Here is a 21176-nt window from a genome sequence, read left to right as displayed (position 1 = left end):
CAGCTGCAGATGATCTGATATCAATCTGTCCCTTACTTTATGGCTCTGTAATTGCCTCAGCAGGAGCGTTTATTTCTCTTTCCTCATCTGTGTGAAATGTGGTATGTAAGTGTGGCAGGAGGTGGAGGGGAAAAGGAGTAGACTTGTTGTGTAGCGTAATTGCCCTTGCTCAGAGATTAAGATGAAATATTAGAGTACTAAATGGGTGTCAACAGCCTGGAGAATGGCCTTTATCAGACCACCCTGAGCAGAGGCCCGGAGGGTCTGGCTTTACACAGCTGATGCCCAGAACCCATTTCAATGCCTTGTTCCCTTCTGTGTCTCTGCAGCTCAGCCGTGCGGGGGCCGCCTCAACTCCAAGGATGCCGGGTACATCACCTCCCCGGGGTACCCCAATGACTACCCTTCCCACCAGAACTGCGAGTGGGTCATCTACGCCCCTGAATCCAACCAGAAGATTATCCTCAACTTCAACCCTCACTTTGAAATTGAAAAGCACGATTGCAAGTAAGAGCCTTCCTCTTCCTTTCTAGTACATAGTCACCTCCTCTTCCTGCTTCTGGCTAGCAGTGTGGGCCTCATGCTTCCTTGCACATGAAAATGGTCATCTCGTTGCCTTTCAGGGGCAAGTGTGCCTCTAATGACTGGGTGGTTATAAGACACTGCTTTGGACACACAGGATGAGCCTGCTCTGCATTGAACTGATGGTTCTCAACTTGACTTAATGTCACCTGAAAGCAAGAGCTTTTGGTTAAAAGGCAGCTTGATTTTTTCAGCGTTGAAGTGGTCCTGCTGTCCTTTTAAACTGTGCTGGCAGAGTGGAGCAATTTCCTGACCTGGAACTAGGCAGAGGTATGGCACAAAGAGCCCTAAGGCTCAAGACCCAGGCTCAGGCCATGTGAGGCTGAGGACTTGGGGATCTGAGCTGTTTAGGCTGGATCTGACTTTCCACAGTGCTTATTCTGCTGACTTTGGTAAACCAGGGGTTTGGTTTTATTTGCTTTTCTTTCCCTTCTTCTAAGAAGGGACTTGGAAACTAGATGTCCAGGAAAAACAATTAACAACTAGTAAAGAGTAATTAATGACATCAAAGGGCACCGTAAAAGACTGAGTTAATAACATGGTCTTAGCAGATGTAAAACTTGTGTGTTTAATCTGGAATCCACAGCCAGCTACAGCAGTGCCTGAGCTGTGAAGGAGCTTGGAGTCTCCTAAAACAGGCCTGACACAGCAGTCTTGCCAGACATGCTGGTCCTGTTGATTAAAAGGCAGTTATATATGGAGAAGGGAACTCTGTTTGCAAAAAGGATGGAAGGACAGAGGAAGCGTTTATGGAGCTGTAGAATCAGTCCTGTGGAGAACAAAGAATTCAGCATAGGTTTGATGATGTACTGAAGGTTATGAAATATAAGAGCTGGATCCTGAGCTACCATAAATCAGCGTAGCTCCTTGAACTCTAATGAAGGTGTGCTGATTGAAGTCATTGGGGATCTCGTCACCCCCTACAGATAAAGCCTGGGCTAATAAGCCTTCAAGCACCATGAACTCTCCCTGAAGTCATTGTGTGCGCAAGGCGTTTAGCACTCTGCAGGATCAGGCCTGTGTTTTAGAGAGGGCAGAAGGCAGAGAGATGCTTAACGTGGGTACAGATGAACACAACAAGGCATTGACAGCACACATAAGAATGATGTTTGCTATCAGATTTTTTTATTGCCTGCTCAGGTTGAACTGTATAACCTTCTCATAGCTAATGCAGTTGCCCCGAATTCAGAGTAATAAAAGCTTTTTAGCCCTATATTTGCAGTCTGCAGGGTATGCTGTGTAGATCGGGCAGGACAATGTTGTGTGCTGGGCAGGAGGGAGTCCAGCTTCTGCTTCTCCAAGGTCTCAGGCAAGCAAAGCCAGATTGGTCAGAGAGCCAGAAAGTCCTATGGGCACCTTGCTTTTCCTCCATGTGTAAGAAGCTGTCAGTTTTACCTCTGAGTGCTCTGGGCAACTTTTGCCTTGTTTTGCTGCCTATGAGGGAGGAGGGTCTGGTCCTGAGCTACAGGTGGTGTGTGCTGGAGGGGCTACCAGAGCCCTGGAGATATCCCATTGCTACTTTCTGCTTTACTGTGGCAGATCTGAGTGGCTCCTGTGTGGTGTTGCTCCTAACCATTCTGTGTGTACCTGCATGAGGGAGCCTTTAGTTAAAGCAGAAAGATTTGAGTTGGAGAGTTCTGGTCCCCCATGTAGGACGTGAATTGTGGAGAGTTTGTTAGGGTCTCTGATTCAGTCCAGCTCTTGTGGCAGCATTCCTCTGTAGAAACCAGGTGTTAAAATCAAACTGCTCCTGAAAGTCAAGTTTGCCTGCACCTCTATCCCCTCAGCTGCCACTTGTGTGCAAGTGAAACAGGCTTTATGCATGCTGCACTTTGGCTTCTGCTGGCCACAGGTGTGAGCCGGGAGCCAAGCTGGACAGTGCTTGATAGAGGAAGCATAACAAAACATATGAAAACAGTGCATGATAAACACTGATTAAAAGAAATTAATCGGAGGGAGATTTTCTTAAAATGACCTACCAGAATGAGACACTGTGTAATGCTTGAGCATTAAGCAGTACTAATAGGTGACCATCTAGTAATAAATATCATCCAAATGTCAGAGAGTACTTTACAAAGAAGCCAAGGCCTCGTTGCAGCTGCAGGTGGGAACCTTAACAGCAACAGGAGTTCAGCATTAAAGAAACAGTCTCAGGGCAGAGCCCTTCTTTTGACATCTAGTTATTAATGCATTATAGAGTGCATTCACACAAAGGTGACAGGCTGATGGAGCCCCATTGTGGCACTCTGTCTCTGGGCGGACAGGGTTCCCCTTGCCCTGATATTGCTGCCTGGCAGCTCTCGGAAAGGGGCTGGTCTCTGCTTCCAGCTGCCAGAGACAGACACCATAACCCCTTCCTCTGCTGTTTCTTCCTCCAACATTTCATCTTACCTTATTAGGCTAAAGTTTCTCCCTCATGAAGCATAACGTTTACATTCCTAAAATCCATTCCAAGGCTTACAAAAATATCTGCAAAAGTCTTTTTAGCTTTACTGCCTCTTTTCTGGCCTTTCTTGTATCTGCTTTAGATTTCCCTTTGGGATGGGAGGCGTTTCCTCCTGTGTTTTGTACAGTGCCTGGCACCCTGGGGACCTCTGCGGGAAGGTCAGTGACTTCCCCTGGCTGGGCAGCTGGCCGGAAAGGGGCTGCATACCCGGTGCTGCCCAGCTGCCGGATCCAGAGCTGGCTGCGGAGAGGCGCCGGGCCTGCGGGGGGCGCGCGGCTTCGGCAGCCGCCCCTCCCCGCTGGAAGGTGGAAGTACCAGCCAGGGATGCACGCCTGGAGGTGGCAGCCAGGAGCAGCTGCTCCAGGGTGGTTGTTGCTATTGTTTTTCTGAAGGCACATCTGGACTTTTATTTTTTGACTGCGTCCAGCTGTGTTAAGAAGCAACTGCGTCCCTCATCATCATGAAAGGAGTAATTTGGTGTAACTGAAGCCCCAGCTTTGTCTGTCTGCCTTAGTTTGTGAAGGCACTTCAGGTTAAGAAAATTGGCCTGCTGTTGTGGCTCTTGTGCACCAGCCCAGCAGGGATCCCTGTTGCGGGAGGGCGGGCACGCTGGGACAGGGACTACAGGACCCAGGCCGTTATTTGTGCTGTCCTGCAGCGGTGGAGCCGCAGCAATAATGGCAGAGCCATAAGGGAAGTTTCGATTCTCTGACAGAAGATCTGCCAAACTATTCAGAAATAATTGTAATGGCCTGTCTGTTCGCCGTTTCTTCCTCTCTGTGCCGCGAGCGCAGCTGTTGCTCAGGCACTGCAGCCCCGTGCCGTTGGTATCTGCCCTCTGAATAGGGAAGTGGCATCCAGTGGGAAGGAGCACAGTGCCGTTGCTGTGGCAAAGTGCTTCTGCTTCCCGTGTTTCATGAAGGTAGCTGGGCAGCCTTGTGCGTGCCAGGGTTTATTTGTGATCCCAGGAGTGACCTGAACCGTTTGCAGTACATGTGAACAGGAGTGGCTGTCCCCCAGCTTGTGCAGTCACGTAGCTGAGCTGCCTGCGCCTTCCTAATTGTCATTTCGCTGTTCTGTCTGTGCTGCTTGCTTGGAAAATCCAAGTCAGAAATCTCAGCTCTGAGTGAATCACTGCATTTATTATAACCAACCACCCTTTCCATTCGTGCCTCCCTCCCACTGCTGGGCTTCTCTTTGGACCATTAAAAGCTCCCTCCCAAGACTGGCTACTGACTGCCATCCCTGGCCACGCTGGCTGGCTGCCAGGAGATTAGGCTGGGCAGAGCTGCCGGCTGAGGGCCGGGACCTTGCTGTACACACATGGTAGAGGCACGCTCCTGCCAGACTGCAGCGGATGGGCTGGTCCGCCCTCTGCAAACCGAAGACCTTTTGGCTGAGTCATAACATCTGCAGCAGAGGAACGTTCTTCTCTTTTTTCAAAAAAGACCAGCTGATAATCCAGCCATGCCAGAGGGTTTTTCTGTAGCCCTTTCTAAGACACGCTGCAACTGGGCTGCGGTGGCTGACATCCCTGCCTGGGGACGATTTGTGGGGCTGCTGCCGTGGCTCACAGCCCCCCCTGGTGGCAAATGCCAAATGCTGGCAAACGTTTATGGAGATGGGGCCCTGGGGCTCCAAAAGCGGGCAGAAGCTGGCAAATTGGAGACAGCTCGGAGCTGCACAGTCTTTGTCCCAATTTTAGCTCCCTATGTCAAACCCTGAGGGTTTCCAACCATAAGAACTGGGGCCACCATAATGAGGAAATTTATGCAGTTGTCACCGTGACCTTGTGAGTGCCATGGTGGTACCAAGAAAGTTGAACCAAGTTCAGCATCCCAGTGTGTGCAGGATACCAGGCAGTCGTTCCAACTCCCAGCCTGAAGAGCAGAGGGCAACCCAGGGTTTGGCAAGGGAAGGCACCACCATGCTCCCACACCCATCTCGCAGAGCGCTGCCTTCCAGGGGGCACTGGCAGTGACGTGCTGCTATTCCCAGGCTGCAGTACGAAGGGTGAGGCATGTGAGTTCAGTCAGCCAGTGACGGCCTCTTATGGCAGCTTGGCCATCCCCTGTGCTTCCAGAAAGCTGGGCACTGGAACAAAACAGCTCTGTATTCTTCCTAGAGAGCAGCAGAGGCAGCGGCCCAAGTCCCTTGCTCAGGTGTCAGGGGGAGCTGCAGCCAGCCCCAGTGCCCGTGGGCAGGCAGCTGGTGGCTGCAATATTCAGCCTGACTCTGGGCCATCTCCTTCAAAAAAGAGCGTAATCTTTCAAGAAGCTGTTCTTCTGTCAGTGAAGGTTAAGAGTAGACGAGGCAGCAATTATGGACAGCTAATTAGTAAATGCTTTGAAAAGTACGCATAATTAGCTTATTATTAAACATTTTAGAAACAATGCAGTTCATCTTGAGATTGGGAAAATGCTTAGAAAAGAGAAATACATTTAGAGCACTACAGGACACCAAGGCTTCGGGGATTCTTCACTGGGATGCAAGGGGGAGTGACTGCATCTCCTGCAGGCTTTAACTTTGCAGTGAGGGGAAGTCAAAGATGAGATGTTAAGGAAGGCATTTGCTTGCTCATATATTTGTGGCAAGAGTAGCCAGAAGCAACGTTTTTAACGTACAGGAAATAATTCAGTCTGGGTAACATGACACTGCAGCTCCACTTCTCTTCAAATGAGCTTCTACTGTTTTTAACTCAGTCCAGCGTCTACTGTATGGTTCATAATTCCCATCAAACCCAGGTCATTTTCCAAAATGGAACATCAAGGAGTGGGTTAGCTGTGATGACGTTAGAACAGCGTGTGAGTTAACAGCTCAAGGTTGTTCACATCTCTCTTCCCCACTGCCTATCCACAGAGCTGCGTGCTCGGCTTGCTCCATGTCTGTGCTGCTCCACGTCTGTGCTTCCCCATGCCCCAGAGCCTCTCCCCAGTGGAACAGACCAAGTCTAGACTCACACGGTCTCCTATGTCCTGCCCGCTCATTGGCATCCGCCGCGTAGGAGTCGGATCTGGTTTTGCACCTTGTTTCCTGTTGGCATGTTGACAAATTGAGGGCCAGCTGGTGACACTGGGAACAATAGCATTAGAGATAGGGACCTCTCCCCCTCCTTCCTGCTAAGGAGGAGGAGGAGACGGTGGTGTACTTGCTTCTTACTCAGCTTCTCTGCCCAGTGAGGGAGGGAGCAGGATGTGTGACTGCTCCACAGTGTCTGGGGAGGGAGTGAGCGTAGGGCTGGCTGTGGTGACTCCTCACTAACTGGGTTCAGGATCCACCTAAAAGTGTCAGAAACGTGTGCCTTTTGGGAGCATTCAGGGCAGCTCTTAAGCCTCTTGTGACTTTGCTGCCTCTGTTTAGTGCAGATGCCATAGGACAGTAGTAGGGCAATCCCACTGAAACAGCCTGATAATAACCACAGTGCTGAGATGCTTGTGCTTTCAGCAAAGAGCCCAAGGCTGTCTTTGCAACAGTGCTCTGACTCTTTGGGTGACAGTGGGTGACACCAACCACAGAGGCTCATCCTGAACATGTGGAGCCTAAATGTGAAGGTGTGAGTCTCAGTCACTTTTTTTTTGCATCACACAGCAGAGGGCTAGCAGTGCTCTTCTGTGTCATGGATGTGCTGTCTGGGTGCAGGAATTAGAAGGTTTAGTACATGTAAGAAGAGTGCCAGAATGATATTTAAAAAAAAAAATTTTTTCTTTTTTGTTAAGGACCAGATGCAAAGCCTAGTAAAGTCAGCAGGAGGTTTTACCTTGATTTCCATAGGAACTGGTTTAGGCTTTTAATGAGCAACTGTTTGCCTTATCTACGTGCAGCCTTTTTAATGGCTATCAGCCCTATTGTCAGGCTGTAACAGGGGAGTGGCAGACTTGCCAGCAATATCAGGTCTGAGAGGTGTGAGATTTGGGTTCTTGCCTTTCCCTATTGATTTACTGTTCCTGCTTTGGCAAATAGCTTTAAATTCTATGTGTTATAAGGAAGAGAATACCTGTTCATGCGCAGGCATAAAACCCAGTCTAGATAGCAGGAGCACACTCCCCTCCAAAGGCTGCTGCGTAGCAGCATCACACAGGAGCAGGTCAGAGCGCTGTAGACGATGACTGGTTTGTTCCCAGCCTTTTCTGGCTGGGTGCGAACTCCACAATTAAATATGAATGCAAAATAAAAAGAACAGACTGCAAAGAGCAGACTGAAAACGGAAGAATTTTCTGGTTGCTTTTGGCCAGAGCTCAGCACAGAGCTTATTTGAAGGAGCTGGGGGAGGTTAGTTTTCAGTCTGAGACTAGTTCTCCGCTTTCTTTAAATCAGTGGCTGCACACCACCATTGAATGGCAATGTAATAATACGTTGCAAATCACAGTCTGGTGATCCTGGAATTCCTTATAAGTTAATAGCAGTCATGGTCCACTAATCACAGCTAGGATGTTTTAAGCAACTGTCTTTGATAGATCAGTTCAAACACACCATAGAAAGCCTTCCTTATGCTGGCTTAGCAAGTAGATCAGTAGATCATTGGAAAGAGGGAATAACCTGGGGGGTTTTGTTGGTTGTTTTTTTCCCCCTGAATCCCAAGGAATTCTCGGGATCTGCGTACAATGTTGCTGAGCAATCACAGTCCAGTAGTATGGTGATGGGTTTAAAGTAGCACTGGGTCAGACACAGAGATATTAGCGTTTAATAAATTGCTAGAAGCAGAGCCTGAAGCAGCACGATCTGACAGCGGAAATCCGTCTTAGGATTTAGTCCTGTTAAAAATGGCACAGAAACGGGCAGGGTGGCTGCTCTGTGTGCCGTGGCTGCCCCAAAGGCCCCTTCTTGCAGAGGTATGAAAGACATCGAGGTCAGTGTGAGGAAGGGTGCACCCCTGGTTTTTGGGGTGGGGTCCCACTTTGCAGAGACAAGCAGCACTTGCCCGCTGGCAGTGGGAGAGCTGTGCCGCGTGCAGAGTGTTCGCATGGGAAGTGCTCAACGTATTAGAAACCTCCAGGGAACCCTCGGAGCTGGGGTTGTTGACGGATGTCCGATAAGGAGTAGGACCCCCGCCCCGCTGCCAGCAGCACCAGAGTTTGAGGCATGTACTCAGCTTCCTTCCTCTTTTGCAAGTGGTGGTGTGAGGTTTCATTTACATTGTTATTTTGCAGTGAAAAGGGAAGGTGTAATGTCAGGCTCTTGTATGTTTTGCCTTTGGTAATGCTGATGTTTGGCTGATAATCATGGACAGGAACAAGGTCTGGGATCTCCATCAGCAGAGGGGACTGAGTTGCCATTGATCTATGTTCACTGCAGCTAGTTGAAGGTTTTTGACCCATTTGATTTCTTAGGTTTTCTTTTGTGAAAACCCTCTGATTTTTCTGCTGTTCAGGAGCAAAACATCTCTCTGTGTCTTTAAATATGGCAGATGGGGATTTCTTCAGATGTCCAACAACTCAATTGAAGGAGACCTCAGGAGACCTCTCCCCTTCCCTGTCCCCCTTCTCAGCCTGTCTTTTCATCTGCAATCTGGAGATGTAAGGGCTATAGTAATAGAGTGTCAGAGGAAGTAATTGATTCATCACACGCCGAGAGAGGAGTCTGTTGCCTTCGGTGTCAATGGAGCTGAACCACAGCCTGGAAGGGTGAGGGAGGCTTGTAAACACTCCATGGCTGAGCTGGCAGGACAAAGCAGACGTGCTGCTGTGGCTGAGCAAGAGGGTGACACAAAGGGTTGCTTCAAAAAAAAAAAGATCTTCCTGAACAAAGCAGTGGCAGGGCCCTTGTTTGTGGGAGAAGCAGGGATGCTCCCATCCCCCTGTTCCTGGAGCACATTAAGGAGTAAAAGTGCCCACCAGCTTCATCAGGAGCCCACTCCCTTGTCTCTGCATCCTTCTCCTGTCTTGACGTGGCTGCCTCTCCAGCCCATTGTCCCAGGCAGGGCTGAGCTCACCTTGCTCAAACCTTGCAAGCAGCTAATTCCTCCCACAGCCCCAAATAGATAGAGCTACCTCCAAGAGCCAGGTGGGAGGCCGCTGCTGCTGTGAAATATGCAGCAAGGTGTGATATGTGTATGGCACAGTGATCATCCTCATCTAGGCACTGGTTGTGCTTAGACCCTCACTGAGGCATGGTTCAGACGGCTGTTGAACTGTGAGCACCCATATTATGTGGGGAGAAGTGGGTAGGAGATGCTGTGCTACCTACACAGTCTGCAAGGAGGCTTGGCGTGCTGTTTGCCTCCAAAATCGCTCTTACTATGAGCTGGCATGGTTGGATTGTTGTGGAAGTGCCCAAAGAGCAGAGGCTGCAGGCCAGCCTTGGAGACAAGGCTTTGCTTGCTTGTGTATTGGCTGCGACAGGAGCTGGGCTGTGAACAGGCTGTGTCTGAGAAACTGTGGGGTCAGAAAGCCATCCCATGGTGGGCCGGTCCCAGGGTGAACATCGGTCGTTAATGAGGGATGCAGATGGCCAGGAGCGCAAGAGTGGGCTGGTCAGGACGCTTGCAACCTCTGTTGTCCAATTGGTGCTTGATGAGGTGCTTGTTTCAGTTATGTGCTGAAAAAAGCCTGTGCAAATGAGTGATAAGCGGAAAGCTGAGCTGCAAAGCTCCTATCTGATCCTGGTTATTACCAGCTCTTTCGTTCTTCACAGCACGTTGTGTTTAAGGCCATGAGCGATGCCGTGGCAGCGAGGTGTGATGGCACATCACTCGCTATGGCTCCAAAGAGGGTGTTCTCCCCTGTGAACAGGCCTGGCACAGCAGAGTTATATGAGTGTCCCCATTAGCACCGCCCAGCCAGTCCCCATACCTTCTGCCACCAGGACCAGCCTGGCCAAACTGGTCTCCATCTATTGCCTGGGGTGTCAAGCACTGGATCTCATCAGAGATGGGAGCCTGTTCACCTGTTTCCCTCCACTGTAATCTAAGCAGAGTAAGCATTTGCCTCCTGCTCTGCTGCTTTTCAGCAGTAAATATTCCTCTTGTGGTTGTTATCTTTTATTATATACATTTCTTTTCTTTATGTTAGTGATCAAGCGCCTGTGAGTGGTGACAGTAAAATGACATAGAAACCAAAGTCTAATTTTTTCCACAGATGGATTGTGGCAGAAGGAGGAATGTGCAAATATGGTTTCTCAAGTGTCCTGCATTTGGGGGTATGAGAGGGTTGTGAGTTGCTTCAGTTTTCCTTAGAGCAGCAACAGAAGGCAGAATGCTGTGGAGAGGGGGCTTATTCTCAACATGCTTTATATATTTTGTTCCTGGTTTCACCATGATGTTTTTTCCCCCAAAGAATACCAAAGACATCTTGCAACAAAAGACCCCTGTAGCTAAAAATAGAAGGGTGAGGAATTTATAGATACGGTTTTGGAGAGAGAAATAAAATTAAACAACCATGTGTAACTTCTGAACAACAGCCTGCAGAAAACCCCTAAAGTGCATATTAGCACATCTTGTTTTCTTATATAATGAATGGTTTTCCAGACATGCCCCAGATGAGAACACTTCTTTACTCCAACACGCTTTTCTGCAGCGATCTGGCAACGCGTCTTGGAGGAGGCAGCCTGAGGATGAACGGTAAAACACGGGGGAGCCTTTGCTCTCCCATCTTGGGGGGGGCAGCAGCATGCAGCGTGCTGGGAGCTGAAATTCCCCTCTGAATCAGAACTTGCCACAGGAGCAGTTTGCAGCTATGTTTTATTCTTCCCTTACAAGATGTATTTTGGCTACCTTTTTTTTTTTCTCCTCCGTGTAAGTTAGCAGTAACTGCTGAAAGACTCTTCCCATCAGCAGTGCTTGTAGGAGGGTGAAAACAACCCAAGGAGTATAAGTGAAGGCTATTTGTAGTTTCCATTTTTTGTCTTCAAGGTATTTTTGAACAAGCTTTCTGATCTATTAGGGTTATTTTCTCCTCCTCTTTGTCTCTTTTTTCTATTTATTTTTTTTTTACTGGATAAGTATATTTTTCTCCTTTCTCAGAAATTCTGGTTGGATTTTTGAGGAGATAAGAAAATAATCCAAAGCACAGTGGAATGATTAAAAAACCCCACAATAATACAATTACACAAGATAATGTAACTGGATGTAACAAATTCAAAACAAACTTCTGAGAAATCCTAGGCAATTATGCCCCACCTCAGACCTGGCTCTCCTGCTGCCATTGAATTTTGGTTGTTTTAGTCACTCAAATTCAGTGACTTTCCTTCAGATTCAGAGCAACCATAGCCTGTTTCTCTCTACCCTTTCCAATGGGCAGTTATTTCCATAAGGGCAAGCTCTGCCTGCTCTGTGAGCATCCTTTGCCTCAGCATGGGCAGACTGAGACCAGATTCATCTCTCCAATGTTCAGCCATCCAAAGTTCAGGTCGAGTCAGCGAGAGTGCTTTAAACTGCCTCTGTTGTCAGTGCAGAAGAACGATGAATCCAATCCCGAGCTGAGTGTGAGGAGTCTGCTTCCACTGAGAGCAGAGGACATTTCGTTGGCGCTAAAGCTAGATCTAATACAAGCGTTTTAGGTCTCTGCACAAATCTGTCTATGAGGACTGATTCTCTTCTCACGCCAGGATAAATTGGGAGTGATTACGCTTAAAATGATGAGTTACACATGTGTAAAACCAGTTCAAGTCAAAGGAGAATCCAATTCATCTGCTGTATTTATAATTAATTACTCTGATTAAGGGCTGGCAGCTAAGATCAAACTTCATTGCTCTTGTTTCATCAGACAGCAGTGGTGTTTCCCTCTGCTATCATGGCTATTAGAAAAAAATACTGTTTAAAAGTCCCAGGTAGCTTCTGCAGCAATTTAACCTTTGAGGGGTATATCCTGCAGTTGCTCGAGATTCTATAAACGTTACAGAAAAGTTTTCTTGTCTTTCACAACATAACCACCCATGAAATAAGGATTTGTTATGAAAGAGCATGACAATGAGTGGTGACACAGAAAAATCGACTAAGCCAGCTAGCATGTAATGGACATTAATTGTGGCTGCCCCTTGATTGCAAAACAAGCACAGAGCTGCTGGTTCACCATTTCTTAACCATGTCTATGCTGCAGCTGCTATTTCATTTCTAACACACAGCCTTTTAGGTGTTTAAAAAACCTTATGCTTTCTGTAACAATTTCTGAGAAACAAACCCAGCTGCCATCTTTTTCAAAGGGAGTAATTGCATTTACTAGATGCTGTTGTGGCCAAGCAGGATCCCCACACCTACCCCAAGCTACCTCCAGAGTATTAATGCCTGCTGGATTTCACTAGAATCGCAGTTTCTCATCCTTTTTCTCAGGTGAATTCGAGACACCGTGTCGTATGGTTCGAGCAGACCAGGGGATCTTGAAGGCTCAAGTCAACACTAAGCATTCCCAAATTTGGGGCTGCTGGCATGCAGTCAGTACCTATTTGTCTCTCTGTCTATCTAGGCCAGACTCCTCCAATATAATATAATCTGTCTAATCGAGGCTGACTTCTATTCTTGGCTGTACTGCAAACTTCCTGTGTGACCTTGGGCCAGTCACTGCTCCTCTCTGCCTTCCTACCTCCCAGGGTCTCGTGAGGATCCCATCATTACTGTTTGCCAGGTGCGTGAGCCTCATGGAAGTGTCTATAAATAACAGCTCCAAATTAAACATTGGGGAAGTTCAAGTTAGAGCCTCACGACTCTCTCTAGCCCTGGCAAGCACTGGAATCTGGGCTTAGCTGCATGTGAGCCCTCTACATGTGAGCATCTACTTTGAATCAGAGCTCTAGGTAGAGACTGAGAAAGCTGCCAGCTAGGTCAGAGCTTGGACTGGCGAACCAGCCCTCCTCAGGCTTTGGAGCAAGGCTTGCACGAGTTCATGTGCTGAGAGGATTCATGCTAATAGTTCTGAACATAGAAATTATTTATTTTTTGTGTTTCTCTCTCATTCTAAGCTAATGTCCCTATAATGTCCTTGAAGCATGTTTCAGTGGGGAAGGACTCAGCATCTCTTAGGACACGGGGCTGAGGGGCAATAGATTTGTTGATTATATCTGGAGCAGCGTAAGTCCCAAAACTGCTTTGGGCTGAGTTTTGTGCCTCAGGAGAGGAGCATCCAGGGAATGGTGCAGGCTTTCTGGTGCTGCTATCATAGCAGTGTATCATGGTATCTGTCATGGTAGACTCTAGATGGGTCTATCATTTCTGAAGCACCGGTGCCTGGGTGGGCACCTGGGTGGTCTGTGCTGGCCCCAGGGCATGGTGGAGCACAGCTCGATGGCCGGGGAGCAGATCAACTATTTCACAACAGTAAAGAACTAAAAAGGTGGGGGTCTTTTCATAATCACTGCAGTTGGGGCTTGTTTGCCTTTATTGTACCTTGTAGACTTGTCTGGAGAGCCAGTAGCTAAGTGATTTAGGGAAAATAAAAAGGAAAGACTAGGAAGCTGAGAGGGTTGAAGAGAGGCAAAAGCAAACAAGCAAGCATGAGTAATACAGGCATTAGGAGTGCTTTATAATTAGTTTATAAAAGCTCTCTTAACATTAGCAAAGCACTTTCTACTAAAAATCTTTAATAAAAACACAGCAATATTTGTAAGCATTGTACGTTTTCCATTTAATTCTGTTAAACAGCTCAAAGAAAAGCATCTAAGCAATGCATTTTCCTCCTTTCTCAACTCCTCCATTGTCTTGGGCATTTAAAAGCACTTCAGCTCTGCCTCCCTGCCTTAAAACTCCCTGGTGGAAGCCTCTGTTTAAGGTGGTTTCAAACCAACAGGTTGGTTAATGTGTTGACTATACTTACGGGTTACAGATACTGCACCCTGCCCTCACATATTTATGGTTGGCTCATTGGAGCGATGCCTGAATGGGGAGAAAAGGCCATGAAATGTGCTTGGAGAGGAAGGCTTGCCCAGTGGAGGTAATGCTGGAGAGATCAGCCCACAAGGATGTTGGTGCACGTTGACTGAAACAATGGATTTGGTTATGTGAGTGAAATGCAAATTGCTGAGAGCTGGTCAAGACCGTTTGGATGCCATCGCTGCAAAATTGTATCCCACCCAGCTCTGCCCTAGCCTATAATTTTCTAGGAATGAATGTTTAGAGTTGAAAGCATCCCCAGGGTTGGGTTTTCTTCCTGCCAATTTTTATTCTTATTTTCATATGTGAAGAAGAAGGTCTGGAAACCACACTCAAGCTTAACAGAAGCAAAGATCTGGCCAGACTAGATTTTAACATGGCCAGTGACCCAGTGCAAAGAGGATGGGGTCTCTCAGCTTGTTTGTTTGCAGGCCAAGACATGGACATGACTGAAGCACATGATGCCAAGAGAGTCTGTGGTGGGGTTTAGCCGGTGTTCTTGCTGAAGTTTGAAAGTTTCACAGCTTGGACTGGATGTCTTTGGTGTTTCATTTTGAAAACCTAAAGCTTCATTGCTTTGTTAGAGATGAAGTAGGAGTTAGCTCCTGAGGGTAATACTGTTTCAATTCACACTCTGTTTATATGACCTGAAGAAAGAGAGTTTGGCCTTGTGAGGAGCAGAAGGCTTGGGCCAGGATATTTTAACTAGCAAAGAAAATTCTGCGCATTTATATTCATTTTACATTTGGCAAAAATAATTCCCTGACCTTCTCCTAGGGCGTTTTTCAGTTGTTTGTAACATTTGATTTATTAAGGATTAGGTCCAGTAGGAGAAAGCTCAGTTAGATGCTTGAATGAAGCCAAACAGGGTTTAGTTCAGAGAGACAAATATTTCCTGATGATTTTCTTACTAGATACATTCTTTTAATTTTCCGTTTGCAGATTGCCCATGAGCAGATTGCACTATTCCCAAATTGTATGTATTATTGGAAGTTATTCACCCATTCAATAAGCGAGTATTTCTTGGTCCAGAATTTGCTTCTGAAATTGCCAGGGGTGCTGCAGCACTGGGTGGTTTGAGAAGCCATGTGGACAGCGTTAGAATGGTTGGTGTGTTGGCTACAACAGAAGCTGTGATCATTACAGTCAAATAGTTGAAGCCATGTACTGTGTTGGCGAGATAATTATATATAACCCCACGAGGACACAAACAGATGTAGATGCACTGGGATGCAGCTAACCTCTGCCTGTGCCATGCACATGGCAGCTTTTGCAATCCACTCCATTAACTGTGTTTTGCTAACGTTTGTGTTTTCACCAAATTAATTTTTTGCCACATATTCACGGTTTCATTAGTAGCCAGCCAGTAGTCCTGCAGCACAGATGTGTACTTCGGGTGTGAAAGGGCTGGAAGCACACTGAAGGCAAGTAGTTATTTAGAGAACAAAATGTCCCCACTGTTTGCTCAGCACTCCTTTCAACAAATAGACAAACAAAGAAGAAAAAAATCTGCTTAAAAGAAGTACTAATGCTGCCCTCTATGTTCCTTCTCCCTGGGGAGACAATGGGATCAAGTCACACATGATGGACATTAGTGGGGTCACGCAGGGTGCTGCTGGACAGTGTCAGGGTAATAAGGGGTCACGAGGTGACAGGAAGCTACACAGAGCTGAGGAGAGAGCAGAAGGAACAGATCTTCATTTACATCACTGTGTGTCTGCCCACCAGCTATGCCAAATGCTCTTATTTTGTGAGTGCCTCTTCTCAAGACCGCTTGGATTTCACCTTGGCCAAGCCAGTTGAGTCTGTAATGAAGTTAAAGGCGGGTTGATTGCAGCTAGCTGAGTGGTTGGTCTGGTGCAGACAGGATTTTATCTGCAGGTATTTGACTTCTGGCTCGCAGCCTGATTTAGTCCCAGGAAGGAGTGAAACCGGAGCCATCCGGACCATCTTTTGTGGAAGAGCACACAGAGTCCCTGTAAGTTTTGTTTTGAGGTTGTTGCCTGCCGATGTGTGCTTTGCAGAACAGGAATGAGTCACATGAGGATCATTCTGTATCCAGCAAGCTACTTCTTCTTTCAACTCTCCATTCCCAAACAGGAGACCTTGTGACAAAGAAGAAAGGCAGATTCCTGGCAGTGTGGAAATGCTTTTTTCCTCCCTGGCCCTGTGAGAAGAGCTGTAGCATGTTGTTCAAACAGGTTGATACAAAGCAAATAAACAGTCCAAGAGAGATGGGCAGTTTCTGTAAATAGCAGCGTGCTGGCCAGAGAGAAGAGGGATGGGAGAGCGTGGGTGTTAGAAAGCAGCTGAAGAACAAGATGTTCATGTAAAAGCTGCTTGTTTCTTCACAGCGCACAGAGCCCGGTACTACCTTGCCATTAGTCACGGCCTAGAAAATGTGAAGGAATCTGTGGGAGTTTCACCTTCCAGACAGACTTGCAACAAGCTTTTGTCTCTGCACCAGGAGGCAATTTTTAGAACCCTACACATTCCTCCCCCAAACCATTTAGATGCCCAGAAGCCAAGCCAGTGGACAGGTGGGACATTTCCAGGTGGAATTTTGCCAAGGCAGGTTGCAGTGGTTACAGGATGTGCAAACGTCAGGCAGTAGTGAATGTGGTTACCTAGCTCTTAAGCAGCACTTCTCATCCACAGAAAATCTTCATTAGCAGATAATAGAAGACAATAATATTACTGTTCCAAGTGCTAAGTAAGTGTACTGGCCACGCTTGTTAAAGGACCAATGTAGTGTCAAGACAGTGCACAAGATAGCTACCTATTCATATAGATTGTTTAAAGCTTGATGCGTGCTTGGCCAAATCCCACGTGAATAGTGGAATAAACTGAGCTGTGCTAAGTAGCACAATGGCACTTAAGGAGGGAGGTAAGCAAAGGAGAGGAGCCGCAGGAGAGTTGTCTCTGAGTATCCCCTGTGCAGAAGAAGTCTTGTGGAAATGGAGATGACCTGTATCTCAAATTTTGCATGTTGACTCTGCAGTTGAAGTGGATGTGGGTGCAATAAATTAATGTGAGAAGTAACAGAGGAAGGGATTTAAATGTAGCCAGACAGACAAAAGGGAAGAAATATATTGTGAGGTGTGATGTGAGTAACAGAGTCCCAGGTACCTGTCTGTAAGATGTTCTGTGGAATATGCAGATAATAAAGAAGTGTTTTCTGTTTGTTCTTGGCATCCTGAAGCTTCTCACTGACAGATGGCTTTACTGCCATTTCACCTTGCCTTCACAGGTATGACTACATTGAGATCCGAGATGGGGACAGTGAAGCAGCAGATCTGCTGGGCAAGCACTGTGGGAACATAGCACCTCCTACCATCATCTCTTCTGGTCCCTCTCTCTATATCAAGTTCACCTCAGACTATGCACGGCAAGGTGCTGGCTTCTCCCTGCGCTACGAGATCTACAAGACAGGTGAGTGTCTGAGTCAGTGCCTCGGTCTCCCAGGCTGTTTGCCACAACGATCTTCATAAGGTGCCTTTGGCCACCTTTTCAATGTGATTTTTAGCATGTTCTCCAGAGATAAAGAGCTTTTTTTCTTAAAAAAAGGGAAAATTAAAAAAAATAAGCAAGTCCGTTGTATCACATTTCCAAGAAGGTAAAGACGCTAGAGGCTCATGACAGTGTGTTTTTGGATCACAGTGTGGCATCAGAAGTAAGATTCCTCCTTAAATGGTCTCCTGTATTTGAGGACTAGAAACGTATATCTGTCGTGTGTGCAGCTTGTTAGGGCTAGGAGGGGATTGTCCCTCTGTTAGGAGCGCATGGAGCTCCCCCTCCTGTGGAGCTGCGATTCAAGGGCTGATCAATGACTCTGTTTTCTCTCCCTGGAAGCGGGGTTTGTAACTGGGGAGCTCTGGTTTTCAAGGGGCTGCTGTCAGCAGTGCTGTCAAGGGCCGAGGCAGTGCCTTTCCAGGCAGATATGAGAGGAACTATTCATAATTCTGTTTAATACCAAACTGTTATTGAGGAAGGGAGAAGCTGCTCAAAGGCCTTTTAATAGTGTTTCTGTCTAAATATTTGCCAGAATTGTGTGTCTGGGAAGAAGGAGGCCTGAGAAAATAGAACCCGCTCTGTGTGTGCGGATGAGAGAGGTGTGCCCGCACGCCGAGGAAATGAGTGTGTTTTGCATGAGGATACAGGCGCCTGCCCTGTGCCCACATTCCTTCAGTGGTGCACTGGAAGCAAACACACACAACAGCTTTCAAACCATCACTTCCAGCACAAAAAAAATGCCTGCACCTGGTGAAGAACCAGCAAGAAGCACAACAGGTTCGCTTACCCAGTCTCTTCAGAGGGGAGGCAGGGAGCACAGGAACCAGTGCCTGGGGGCCCAGGCCCAGCAGGCAGAGGTGCACAAGCTGCCCACAACACACTCTCAGGTAGATATGAATGTGGAGACTCTGCTAGGAGGGGATGGCAATGGGGCTCCCCAAATTCATTGTGAAATGGTGAGGATAGGAAGTGTCTTGGAAGTTCAGGTGGATGAGGGAGGTGCTGTTGTTTGAGTTTATTTGGGCCATACCACTGGCCGTTGAGCTGTTGTGGTGCAGCCAGCTTGCTGCTGCTGCTTGTTAATCATTTGGATGCAGATTAGTCCTGAAAGAGTTTAGTGGTTCATCTGGTGTTGGGGTTTACTGAAGTCAATTGCCAGCAAACGTCCTGGAAGGATGGCAAAAAATGCCTGTGTTCAGGTGGGAAGGCTGCTGACCCACCTCAGCCTCCCTTGCCCCTCGCTCCCTGCACACACCTCTCTGAGCCCAGCAGACTGCCTCTCCTCACGCCGGGTCCGTGCCGTGAGTTGGGGCATGGGGCAGTGTGGAGTGGTCCAGCTGGCTGAGGTGGCCAGGCCAGGCTGAAAGTGGCTGTGGGAAGGGATAGCAAGGAGGAACCCCATCTGCCTCAGTGGGAGCCAGCTAGGGACCAAATTCATGGGAAAAGGAGGTTTTGTTGCTGGTGGGAGGGAGGGAGAGGAAGCAAGGTCTGATCTGGTGCCGTGAGTTGGGGCATGGGGCAGTGTGGAGTGGTCCAGCTGGCTGAGGTGGCCAGGCCAGGCTGAAAGTGGCTGTGGGAAGGGATAGCAAGGAGGAACCCCATCTGCCTCAGTGGGAGCCAGCTAGGGACCAAATTCATGGGAAAAGGAGGTTTTGTTGCTGGTGGGAGGGAGGGAGAGGAAGCAAGGTCTGATCTGGGAGAGAGTGGATGTTGGGTGGGGGCTGGAGCTGAGTCTGTGTCCCTTGATGTGGGTCGGTGCAGAACTGCTGTCAGGTCTGAAGTGGTGTTGGGGCTCCTTTCACCACCTCCACTCCCCGCAGGCAGCTGTCTTGTCCAGAAACAGCCACGCTTCCTTCCAGCTACAGCCCATGAAATCCAGCCTGGCGAGACAGATTTTGGCATGGGAGCAGGGCTGAGCCTGTGATCCAGGAGCACCCCCAGCCCACCTCCTGTGTCCATCGCCTGTCCCTCCTGTCCTCCCAGGGAGGGCACTGAGCAGCGCTGGCTGCGGCACTGCAGCACAAGCAAACCCTGCCTTTTGTTTGCCGGCAGGCACCAGCGAAGTCTGAGCTGTCAGGCTAGCCAGCAAGGGTGTCACCAGCTTTAAAGGTCATCGGTTTGTCATTGTCCACATCAGTAAAGGCAGCTCAGCTGCAGCTTCTTTCTTTCTTAAAGGTGACCTAAAAAAATAACTCTTTTCAGCTGAGCGTTCATTTCCACACCTTGTGCTAAATTTCCCTTATCATGGTGTGAGAGGGGAGCAATCTGCATACAAACAACTGCATCCCAGTCTTTGAATCCCCTAATGGGTATCAGTCAACGATCTGTGGGCTGACAAAATTGCTGCCGGCCCTGGCTGGTCCAGCCTCCCTGCTGCTCACTTTGTGAGTCAGTTCTGGCAGGGCTGGCCAGAGCTCTCCATCGCTGGGCATCAGGTTTCTCTCGGGCTGGTCAGTGCTGCTGAAGCCAGCATGACTGCCCTTGATTATCTGCAGCTTCCTTATAAAAAAACTGATCATTGTGTTTGCTGCTATCGGCCAAACGGTAGACAAAGATGCCAAATGTGATAAGAGCCCCACATGAGGAAACAGTTGTTGTCTAATGCAGTGACATACTTACGTCTTTCTCCTGTCTCTAGAGGACAGTCCCTGACTCTGGGTTTAGTCTTTGATTTTATTCCTAGCTTGGAGCCTGTGTTATTTTCCCTGTTTATTTATTTGTCTTTCAAGCTGTTTGGAACGAAGTGCACCCTTATCCCTGTTCGTGGCATTATGCTGTGATTTGTGTTTGGCCTTATTTTTCGCCTCTATGTTTTACCCCACAGGTTCACACCAGAAAAGCTGGCTGCTTCATTAGGTAGTCAATTAAGAGCCTCTCCTGAGTAGCTCTCCAGCTACGCGCTGCATAATGCAGTGCTGGGATCCTGCTATTACTGCAGGCTGCTGGCCTGACTCCTGTAGGTTAATGCTGAATTGAATAACAAGTCTCCCATTAGTCCCGGGAAGGCTTGTGTTGCCTGGAAGAGCTGGAGCACAAGAGTTTGTGGAGGAGAAGGAGGATGTCCCAGTAAAAATGAGGCAGAAACCTTTGCAAAGGCTAATACCGGGTTGCAGTGGCAGCCAGCAGCCTCCTTAACATCCCCTTTCCCCTCCTATAGCTCCAGGCTGCAGATTTCTGTTGCCTATTGTCCTGTCTCCTCAGTGAAGTGGTTTCAAAGTCACTGTGGCATGAATATGACACGAATTTCCCTTTCCCCAGCCACCCCGAGGCACCTTGGCTGTGTGAGAGGGGGCACTGAGCTGGCCCGCTGCGTCGAGGCCAGTGCTGAGGTCAGCAATAAATAAGAGGCAACATTGTCTTCCCCCCTCGCCACGCAAAGGTCTTCCTTAAGGATAGAAATAACTTGCATTTCTGGTGTGGACGGCTCAGTCTGTGAGAAAGAGGGCTCTGTTCCCCCTCTCAGCGGAGAACCCCCCTGCCACAGCCCCTGCTACCCCCATCCTACCATGGCCTCGTTGTTGGGGTGTGCACTGCAGTGGCCCTCGTCCCTTGTGTGGGTCTCAGGGGCCGCAGGCTAACCGCACACTTCCCGAGGGTCTCCACGGTGGAAGCATTGGCACACCCCCCCCAGGCCCATTCACTGTATAAATATTTGTGCTTTGTGATTTTCTCAAGAGGAAACTGAGGCACAGATGTCTGTGCTGAACGGGTAGAGGTTTCAGGAGACCAGCTTCTGGGGACAGCTTTTCCAGAAAGATGACATCTCTGTTGCTCCTCTCTGTCCCTTCCCTGGCAGCCCCCTCCCCAACCAGGAACCCGGAGCTGCTGTGCCCCTTTGCC

General features: G+C 48.2%; 1 protein-coding gene across 1 annotated transcript in view; it reads left to right on the top strand.

Moving 5' to 3' along the window:
* Positions 1 to 329: 329 nt before the first annotated feature.
* Positions 330 to 21176, top strand: part of NRP2 (neuropilin 2) — a gene marked incomplete at its 5' end in the record, with an annotated part of 75304 nt that continues 54457 nt past the window's right edge. The window contains 2 exons of the mRNA XM_009872164.1: positions 330 to 507; positions 17074 to 17255. Coding sequence (XP_009870466.1) covers positions 330 to 507; positions 17074 to 17255 — 360 coding nt within the window. The remainder of the gene's footprint in view (positions 508 to 17073; positions 17256 to 21176) is intronic.

This window comes from Apaloderma vittatum, unplaced genomic scaffold, assembly GCF_000703405.1.
Source record: "Apaloderma vittatum isolate BGI_N311 unplaced genomic scaffold, ASM70340v1 scaffold33520, whole genome shotgun sequence".
Taxonomy (NCBI): Eukaryota; Metazoa; Chordata; class Aves; order Trogoniformes; family Trogonidae; genus Apaloderma; species Apaloderma vittatum.
Note: the sequence above shows the minus strand (reverse complement) of the source record. Positions and strands in the feature narration are given on the sequence as shown.